Source organism: Crocodylus porosus, unplaced genomic scaffold (genome assembly GCF_001723895.1).
Source record: "Crocodylus porosus isolate Cpor-Errol unplaced genomic scaffold, CroPor_comp1, whole genome shotgun sequence".
NCBI lineage: Eukaryota > Metazoa > Chordata > Crocodylia > Crocodylidae > Crocodylus > Crocodylus porosus.
The window spans coordinates 2,106,250-2,116,807 of record NW_017728886.1 but is presented as its reverse complement, the minus strand read 5'-3'; the positions used below and the strand labels follow the sequence as shown (position 1 = coordinate 2,116,807).

The window sequence follows — 10,558 nt, the reverse complement described above, 5'->3', positions numbered from 1 at the left end:
AGGAGAGTGGGCGGGGGATGGGCCTAGCCTGGCTGATTCAGAGATTCGGCATCAGCAGTATCTCCAAATCAGATTCAGCCGAATCAGCTCAGGACAGTGATTCGAATCACCAAATCGCATCACTGTCCCCTGGATCAGCCAAATCTGAAGCGAATACTAGCTGCTCCGCACAGGCCTAGCATTCACATGGGAACAGCTATTCTGGATAAAACTATTCCTAAATAATCTACGGTACGGATTATGGTTTACCAGACGAACTGGTCACCTCCATCATATATTGTTTATTCTCCCTCTCTCTCATCTTCTCCAATGGGAAAAGCTTTTCCATGTAGTGAAATGCTTTATGATGGGAAGGTTTGGGGCAGTGAAGCTCTGTATCATTCAGGGAAGACAGAACAAGGAGCAAGTGCCTTTGCACTTGGAACAAGAAGGGGAGAGGTTTATAACCCTCCAGCTTCTGTGCACATTTGTTCTACAATCTTGAAATCAGCCCCAAATTCCACCTCCTGTACAAAAAAGCTTTAGTCTTCTCCAGCTCCATAGGAAGAAGTGAGCAGACGTATTCCAGGAGGTTTCTCTCTTCTTCCTCCTCTTCAGCAGAAGGGGACCACAAGGTCTTATATATACTGTAGATGCACCCCACTCACAAAGGAACCTGGGGCCCAAAAACTGGCGTGGCTGCCCCAGTGCCAATCCCAAATGCGGAAAAGGAAAGGAAAATCACACAGGCAGAGTTTCACTCCAGTTTACAACACATAAGCTGATCTGATGCAAGTCATGGCTCTACTCGTCTACCCAGTGAGGTTTGCAACAGGTGCTCCTATGCCCACTCACCACTGATACTCTATACCAAGTTTTGATGACACCTATTTTTCCCATTCAGTGCAGCTCCCTTACAATCATACCAAGGAGGAGGATGGCTTACCCCGAAACCAAAGGAAATTTAGATTCGATTTCCTACTCTGCTTCAGACTTAATCTCAGCAAATTACTTAGACTGAGATAATCAAATGCATTTAGGCACCTAATTCCCATGAGTTTCATTCCTTTGAGAATCAGGGCCTTAGCTCTTTGATGCCCTATAAGGTACCAAGTAGCTTTCTCTTAATAACGCAGCTCAGTAGGACTTCTTTATCACAAATGGATAAACACATGAGATATCATGAGGTGTTCAGATACAACAGTCCTAGGGGTCATGTAAACACTGTAGATAGAGATATTTCCAGTTATGTGGTTCGAAAGGGAGCTCATGGCAATATAAAGACTGGAATGGAAAAATGGGGCCATCGAGTCAAATCCTCTGCCATTGCAGGCAGCCATCTGAGAGAATTGTGTCCAAAATACATCCATGCCCACTCTTCTGACATGCCACAGACACAAAGCAGCCCCTGGGACCCCATAACAAACTGAGTAACTTCAAAAGGAAAAAAAAAAAGTGAAACATATGACTTCAGAAGATCCTGCATGGCATAGGAAGAGATGAGGAGAGACGGTCGTACCAGCAATCGTTGTAGGAGAAGGGAGTGGGAACGAGGACGTTTCCCGAGGATTCTCCATCTGCAGCCCATATGGAGTAACTAATATTGGCTCTAAGACTTTTAGAGATTTCCATTGACCTAAGAATGGACCCTGCAAAAACACAGTACCAAAATGCAATTTGTTTCCAGACAGCAGTCCTGTATCTAGGAGATCCAGGAGGTCTGTGCCATGTTTCATCAGAGTCGAAGCAGAAATGAAACCCAATAACACAGACATTGTAAAACAGTCTGTGACCACAACAAGGAATGTGGTATAAATATGAGTACAATATGCATAAGCTCCAGATTGCAAGAGGAAACTCAAGGGAGGGAAGGGGGAGGAGAACAAATAATTACTGAACACAAGGAAATTACAGTAAGACTCCCCTTTGGGCATAAATTTCGTTAGTAACAAGACAAGGGGAGGAATCAGTGTATTTATTGTCCAGGGCCCTGTGGAAGGCTATGGTGAAAGCTTGCATTGCATATAAAAACAGAAGCAATAAAACAAGTACATGAATAAAAGAAGAGTATTTCACCACTATCAACTCCTATTTTGCCTTCCAGTCTTCATTCCAGAGCTGCTTTAATGTCAACCCCAGCAACCTGTTGAGGTGTGAGAGGGCTGAAGCCATAGCTTGCTGACCTTTAACAATTGCCAGGAAGTCTGCTCACCTGTAAGCTCAAGGGAGCTATTAAAGTCGCATTCTTCTTTAATCAAAAGCATTCAGCATTAACCAGTAGAAGGGCCTGGCAGAATTTTTAAATGAATGGTAATTCTGTGCCCTTTAATACCTAGATGTCCAATTTGAGACTCCCAGCAAGGGTCGTAATTCCAAAAAGTGCCGAGCATTCACTCTTTGAAAAAAATAGATCCCTTTAATGGTGACTCTTGTTTGGCACTGAAGGGGGGGAAAATCTATAGTAACTTTTCTAAATCATTAGGGAAAGATCCCCTCTTGGAGGCCCTGGATAGTTCCTTCCTAAAAGTCTAAGGAGTTGCAGCGAACACGGAGATAGGTCTCCATCACTTGAGAGTCTTCACAGCAAGAGCTGATGTCATTACAGAAGCTCTGGTCCACTTTAAATGGCACGTTATTGAGCTAGATGGGTACGGTGATCACTACGTTTCCTGGACCATGTTCTGACTGACAACGTGAGAGTCTGAATTCTTCCCTGTGTTCCTCGCTCTAAGTTGTTACTTTACATGGACTTTTGTGGGTTTAAAATATCAGAATACTGCTTCTATCCCTAAGGTTTCTGAAAATAAAAATGTTTAATTCCTCAAATATCAGACTCCTCTTAGAAAACTTACTCCAGGCACTGGAAAAGGTGTCACCTTTGGCATCTTGAACTACTCCCTGCATCTCTTCTTTCATCAGCAACATATTTCAGCACAGAGAAGCACAACCATGACATCATGATGCTGCAGACAGAATTCCCATGAACTTCAAAGGATCCAGGATTTTACCCATAATGCCTTCTGGAACAGCAGCGTTGTAATGTCATATAAAACCTTTCATCTCAAATCCAGGGGTCACTGCTTGCGGAAGAGCCTGGGGAAAAGTTGTGTCGCTTATTATCAATCTAATAATTTCTTTCTAATAATTGATCTCCTCTCAACACACATTTCACCTCATTCATGTACTTAATGGCCACTTCATAGATTTCATAGACATTAGGGCTGGAAGGGACCTCGTAAGATCATCAGGTCCAGCCCCCTGCCCCAGGGGCAGGAAGTCAGCCAGGGCCAAAGGATCCCAGAAAGACCAGCATCCAGACATTTCTTAAAGTGTCCAGAGTAGGTGCTTGCACGACCTCTGTGGGGAGTTCAGATAGTAAAGAAGTTTTTCCTTATGTCCAGCCCAAAATGGTCTTCCAGGAGTCTGTGACGGTTGGATCTCGTCATCCCTTGCGGCGCTCTGGTGAACAGGCGTTTCCCCCAGATCCTGGTGTACATCCCTGATGTACTCATAGGCTGCCACCAAGTCACCCCTGAACCTGTCCTTCCACAGGCTGGAGAGTCCTAGAGCTTGCAGCCTCTCTTCATAAGGCCTGTTCTCTTACCCTCTGATCATGCATGTGGCTCTCCTCCAGACTCTTTCAAGCTTCTCCACATCCTTCCTGAATTGTGGAGCCCAGAATTGGATGCAGTACTCCAGTTGCAGCCTCACCAAAGCTGAGTACAGAGGGAGGATGACATCCTGGGTCTTGTTCAAGATGCATTGGTAGATGCAAGCCAGAATTTTGTTCACTTTGCTGGCTGTGGTATCACATTGGTGGCTCATGTTCATCTTGTGGTCAGCCATGACTACCAAGTCTCTTTTGGTCGTGGTGCTAATGAGTGTAGCGCTGCTGAGCCTATAAGTGTGATGTGGTTTCCCCCCCCTCCCCACCCGAGGTGGAGCACCTTGCATTTCTCCATATTGAATGCCATCAGGTTCTCCTCTGCCCACCTTGCAAGACTATCGAGGTTGGCCAGGATCACCAGACTATCCTCAAGTGTGGACACTCTCCCCAAAGTTTGGTATCGTCAGCGAACATAACCAGTCTGCTTCTGACACCAGTGTCCGGATCATTTATTAAGACATTAAAGCATGCAGGTCCGAGAACGGAGCCTTGGGGGTGAGTGCCGTGTTGATTCGGTTCTGTCAACTACCACCCTCTGGGTCCAACCTCAGAGCCAGTTCCCCAGCTATTGGACTGTGGCGTAGTCAGGACTGCAGTTGCCCACTTTTTCCATGAGGACATCATGGGAAGCCAGGTCAAAAGCTTTTTTAAAGTCCAAATATATCATATCAACCTCTTCCCTTTTGTCCAGGTGATACATCACCTGGTCATAGAAGAAAATGAGATTGGTCAGGCAAGACCTACCCACAGCAAACCCATGCTGGCTGTCCCTCAGGATGTTCCTTTCTTCTAGCCAGTCAAGAATGGTTTCTTTGATCATTTTTTCCAAGATCTTTTCAGGGATTGAGGTCAAACTGATTGGCCTGTAGTTTTCCGGGTCTTCTTTCCTCCCTTTCTTGACGATAGGCACACATTGACCCTCTTTCAATCTTCAGGTACTTCTCCCAAGTGCCACAAGTTCTCAGATATCCTCGCCAGTGGCTGTGCTATGATGTTTGCCAGTTTCTTTAGCACTCTTGGGTGCAATCTGTCCAGACCAGCTGATTTGTTGGGGTCCAGCCTCTCAAGATGCTCCCTCACAAGATCTATGCCAATAGTGGACATATATTCACCCTCACCCTGGTCATCCCACATCACGTTTGAAAGGGTAGCCCCTTTGGGCTGGTGAAAAACTAACACAAAGTAATCAGTAAGCAGACTGGCTTTTTTCCTGGGTAAGTTGTCAGCTGCCACAATTAGTTTAGCAGGGATCCAATGTTGCCCTTGTTTTTCTTCTGACTCCCCACATATCTGAAGAAGGACTTATTATGGTCCTTGATTTATGTAGTCAGTTTGAATTTGGTTGCAGCCTTGGCTTTCCTAGTTCACTCCCTACAGGTGCGGACCACTGCAGAATACTCCTCTTTAGTGGTGTTTCCCATCTTCCATCCTTTGTAAGCCTCTCTTTGTAGATGTAGGAAGTCCATGAGTTCCCTGTTAAGCCAAGGACGTTGTTGAGCCCTTTTACCACCTTTCCTACAGGTTGAGATAGACTTCCAAATTGCCTTAATAACTATAACAATACACTTTCCATACCCATGCAAAGTGATGCTGTAGTCTGCTCTCACTGAACCAATCCCTATGGTAGCACATATCTGTTGGACTTTTTTTAGACGCTAACTTAATTTATGTTGAAGCTGAAAACTCTAGACAGTAAGGACTCTGATACAACATATGATCAATTCCACTGGCAAGGCTTTCCCATTTACTAGCCCTACATTCAGGATTCATCTCAAATGACCTCACCTCTAAGGGTCTGCACTTAAATCCAGATACAACCACCTACTTTTAACAGGTAAAAAAGGGAAGTTGCAACCCAGGAAACCACTGTTGTGGCTGAGGCCCTTCTCTACTTATATTTCAAGCTTCTTAGCTTTAGGAATCCTATATTATTGCTGACATAAGAAAAAGAATTTGTACTGTCAACACTTCTGTTTGGTTAGCAGCCAACCTGATATTAGGATTCAAGTAAGGAATTCTCCAGTGATAACAGTTCGGGATGCAGTGCTATATATAACATGATGCCATGCAACTCCATTTTGCAGATGTATAGTAATAGAAGAATTAAGGTATCTTCCTACAGCTGCAGAGGCATGAATTTGAGCCCTTCTCTGGGCTTGGATTAAAGGTCACCCTTAGCTGACCCAGTTGTAAATAGTCATCTAGGATGGAGAGTAGGGGGAGTTAGGAGCTTCTGGCAGCAGAGTTGCAAGGCCCCTGAACAGACAGTGAAACTGGGTAAGAAACTCTGCTGCTCTGGGAACAGGGGAAGATGTCTGGGGCAGAGAGGGCTTTTGATGCAAGGAAGTGGCCTTGTTTTGTGTTTAACCCAGACAGAGTTGGGAGGGGACATGCCTGAGAGATGCTTTGTACTAGGGTTGCACAGGTGGGTTAGCCTGGAGCCCTACTGAGGGCACCTCAAGGCAGACTCAGAGAACCGGTAGCCCAGGAGCTGCCTGGGGAGGCCCCAAGGGCCCAGGAGCTCAGGAGGGGTTCAAGATCCAGGAGGAACTGTAGCTGGGGACTGCAAGAGCCAGTGAGTCTTGTGATTTTGACTGGCCCAAGAGTGGGGTCAGGGCCCATGGGCAACTGCTGGGACCTGCAGCCAAGGAGACTGGAGCCTAGGAGCAAGATCCGGTACCATGGGCCTGTGGTAAAAGAGCCTAGTGAGAGCAAGAAGGGAGGACTCCAACAAGGCTGAGACCCCTACAATAGTGTGATGGTCTAGTAATACCTGGAGTGTGGTAAAGCCCCTGAAAGTCCATGCATCTAGCTTGATAACAAATCATCAGCCTACCCTTAAGATTCAGTCACATAAAAGCATCAAGGAGAGAAATGACCCACCTGCCTTTTCCTTTAACGGTTTTCGATGAACTCAAATGTAGCAGAATGAAATCACATTAAAGTACTTAAGTCCACTTAGACACCCTGACACATCCAAATGAGCACACATGTGTGCTTCCCCAGGGCAGTGGCATATATTTATGGGGCTGCTAGTTGTCCCTGGGGATGCATGTGAACTTGCACACAGCAAGTTGCCCCAGGTAAGGGAAGGAAAGTTGGGGCCGGCACCTGAGCTGCCCCCAGCAGCCTTACCTGGGGTCCTCAGGACCTCCTGGGGCTCCAGCAGTGACAGTGGCAATCCAGGCAGGCAGAGCCCATGCTCCATGCTTGGGCTGGCCAGGCTCTGGTTTCAGCCAGTGCATGCTGCCACCACGTGCGCTGCCCCATTTTTCTACTGCGGTATTTTTTTTATACCAGGATCTCCCAGTGTCAAAGTTTGCCACTGCACCCTAGCAGCCTGGCAAATGTGTGCATGTGGCGTGTGCCCTCTGTGGCACCATAGACAGGCCTGCGGTGCCACAAACTGCACGTGCATGCTCATTTGGATGTGCCCCTAGCAGCTAGAAAAGAATCTGGCTCTTTGTCTGTGAAAGTAATATTTCTATCTAATCAAGCAAGCTAACTGACAACCAAAACAACAGCACGACAAGTTAAAAGGGGAAAAAAAAATCAAGGACCAAACATTTACATTTGCAGGCTAAACAAAATCATTCAGCTATGGAATGAGGCATGCTATGGTTTTCATTCCAGTTATGGAAAACTTGGCAAATAAATGCTACATTTTGGCCATGCTATTAACTAAGAGGCAATCTGAGAACGTCAAGGAGGAAAGAATGCACATTGCGTGTTAAGATGCTCTTTTATACAAATACTGAGCTGAACACCATACAATGGAAACAGATTCATCAACGCAACATAGAGAAGGTAAAAGCTCTGTAAAAGTCTGCATAAAAGTACACGGATAGAGTCACTGCTGTTTCAAGTAGCTCCTGTTTAAAAATGTCTGCTAGCTTATTTCAAAGATCCTTTTTAAGTGTTTGGTTTATTTGGGTGTATCAGCATGCAATTGTATAACCATTCTCTACTCCAATTACCAGAAGCGATTAATAAAACCACTTCTCATTCCCATGGTTTACCTCTATGTAATGCTTTCTGAGAAGAGTTGAAAAATCACCTCTCATGCTATCCATTGAAGAGCTGAGCTGACATGATGAATTTTGGTACATCGCACAATCCTCAAAAGTGTCTCATGGCTTTGAGTTGTTTGGTTTGAGATACTTCAAAGCCAGTTTTCAGAGAGCAGATGTTAAGCACTTTCTAGAAAACTAGTCCCCTTGTTAAAGGTGGCTCAGATTATGCGTCTGAAAATTCACATCCCTTGCAAATCTTGGCTGCTATTTTAACCCTGCCAGTGCCCCTTTAATGTAGTGCTTGCTTAGTTTACATTAATGTAAATGGTGGCAAATGCTTTCTTGCCACCTGCCTGAGAAGATGAATATTGTTCAACAGCAGCCATAAAGGGAACCTGATTTACAACCACTGGGAACAAGGCACCGAAACCGATTTCAAGCTCAGTGTGAGAACATGCAGTTAAGATGCACATGCCATTATTGGGATTCCTTACCAGAGGAAGCAGTGTAAGGACAAAGAAGCAGGTCTTCCAGTGGATGGCCATCTTCTCTCACTAGCTCTATAGCCAAACTGTAGCAATTTAGTGTTGGTGTTTCGGCTGAAGCGCGCAATTCCTGAAGATCCTGCTACCGATATCTTCAAGTCTCACTCAGCTCTCTGCAATGAAACAGCGCAAGAATTATAAATGTAGAAGAGGAGAGAGGAATGGGCACAGAGAGAAGCAGCAACACACTTAATTTGCAAACTTTGCCAGCTGTGAACTACTATCTTGTTTCTCATCTGCAGAGCCATGGGTCATGAGCCTTGACTTGCCCATAAAAAATGGTGTCATCAATAATTTGTATCAAAGGCTCAGTTAAAACCAACAGTCATGGATAAATCCTAAAATGGATCCAATGAAGAAGGAACGCAGGTTGCAACTGGTAAAGGGACTCATATTTTCACCTCTGAAGAACATTTTCACTTTCAGTATCCACCCAAAGCCATAAGCATCCCTGTGTTGTTCCATAACCCACAGAAAAATGAGCTGGTGCTCTCAGAAGACAAGTGTCCAGATTGCAGACACCACTGGTAGGACCGAGTCTCCATCACTGGAAGTTTTTAAGAGCAGGTTGCACAAACACGTGGATAAAATGCTATTGAAGGGGACAAACCTGCCTTGAGCCGGGGATTAGATTAGATGACCTCCTCCTGATTCTGTTTTTCTATGAGTCTAATATCCCAGCAAACGTCTGAGCACCCAACAACGCAGAGGCCAAGAACTGAATGGGCACAAATATTGCTTTCTTAGCTGCATCTTAGGATGAGGCTGAGTCACATCAGTGGGGAGGTCATGATCCCCTTTCGTTTTCAGCATTTGGGCTGAACTAGACTCTTAATTAGCAAGGTCTCCAACAGAGGTCCTCCACATAGGAGTAGGGTGCTCCCCACCGCTCTGGCCCAGCATTTGCAAATGTGTACCCCTTCTGGGATATCGTAGTTGCCAAACCAAATATAACCAACTCCAAGAATCACAGTATAAAATCACAAACACTCAAAATATAACCAAGTTCCTCTGAGAAAACCAAGTTCTCCTCTGAGAAAAATTTAAAGACTCCTCCCTTACTCGGTCAGCCACCAAATGAACTCAGTTCTCCCTCTGCCTCCAGCCCCTAGGCCCAATGCCTACCGCAGGTATAGTGCGGTGGCCTGTGGTTCCCCTTTCTGCTTCGCTGTGAAGCTTGTACACCCTATCAAGCCTGTTTACAGGAACTGAGCAGCAGACTTTCAATCATCTGGATATGAATACATGATGCTACCGCAACATAACAAACAGGACTGTCTGGGGGATAGGTTTCTCATCAGCATTAAAGGCAACTACAAAAGAACTAATGCAGGAAAAAAAAAAAATGAATAAAAACTGGCACAGGGTCAAACGTAACAGCAGCAGAAGCAAAATGTATTTAGAGCAGAGTGCAAGAAAATTAGAAAATGAATAATGGCACAGTATCTCTCTCAGAAAAAAAGATGCATGTCTGAAAAAAACCTGCAGGGAGGAGTATAAGGGAAGTCTAATAAAAGGAGGAGGCCTGGGAAGGAAAACAGATTTCAGGCAACCAGATAAATACATAAATGACATAGATGAATGTGAAAAAACTTTCCAATCAAGGAACATTCAATATTCCCTCCTGTTTCAAACTTGACTGTAGCTTTCTGGCAGGACATCAGCATTCGGGAAGCAGAAAGCCTTTCGTTTAAATAAATAAATAAATAAATAAATAAAAACACACTTTCTCCTATATTAGTCATCTCAGTCCCAGCCCCAACCGAATGGAGGAGGACAGTGATTCACAAAATAATCTTCAAATTCACCCTCGCTCTCTTCTGTCTTCCTTCCTGCAACTTATTCACTCACTTTCTGCTTGGGCACTGAATCTAATTACTTCCTAACTGTATTTCTGATGTTTTATCAAACAACGAGAGAGTGATAAGATCCCAGCTGAGGACAAAAAAAGTGTCCAGTCTGACATTCAGCAATAAGACGGTAAAAAATAATGACTCCATTAACTGGAGCCTGTGTATAGTCGGGGCCAGGCAGGGGCAACAGCTGAGTCTAGACTGAAAACTGTTAGTGGAGTTCCTGTGAGAAAAAACAACAACTTTGCTACAGTAAAAATATGGGAAGTCACTCCAAAAAGTGAGGGGTGCTGGAAGGGAAATGTGGGAGAAGACTGTAGAGCTGCTGCTGACAGTATAATACCATCCTGCATAGGATGTAGCACCTGTGGTAACTCTTGTGTTAGAAGCAGTATAGCATCGTATGAATGGATACGTAGGAAAATAGTAGGTCAGAGCACCACTGTTTCATTTTAATAATGTTATGTCTATAGGATAAACCAGCGCTGTTGGAACCTCAAC

The 10,558-nt window shown here is 44.8% G+C and overlaps 1 protein-coding gene across 4 annotated transcripts in view; it reads right to left on the bottom strand.

The window, feature by feature from the left end:
- The window catches only part of ADCYAP1R1 (ADCYAP receptor type I), a 156,360-nt gene extending 148,044 nt beyond the window's left edge, over positions 1 to 8,316 (bottom strand). For all 4 annotated transcript variants that reach the window (XM_019529130.1, XM_019529138.1, XM_019529148.1 and 1 more), the window contains exon 1: positions 8,154 to 8,316. In XM_019529130.1, coding sequence (XP_019384675.1) covers positions 8,154 to 8,204 — 51 coding nt within the window. In that variant the 5' untranslated portion in view covers positions 8,205 to 8,316. The remainder of the gene's footprint in view (positions 1 to 8,153) is intronic.
- Positions 8,317 to 10,558: the final 2,242 nt, after the last annotated feature.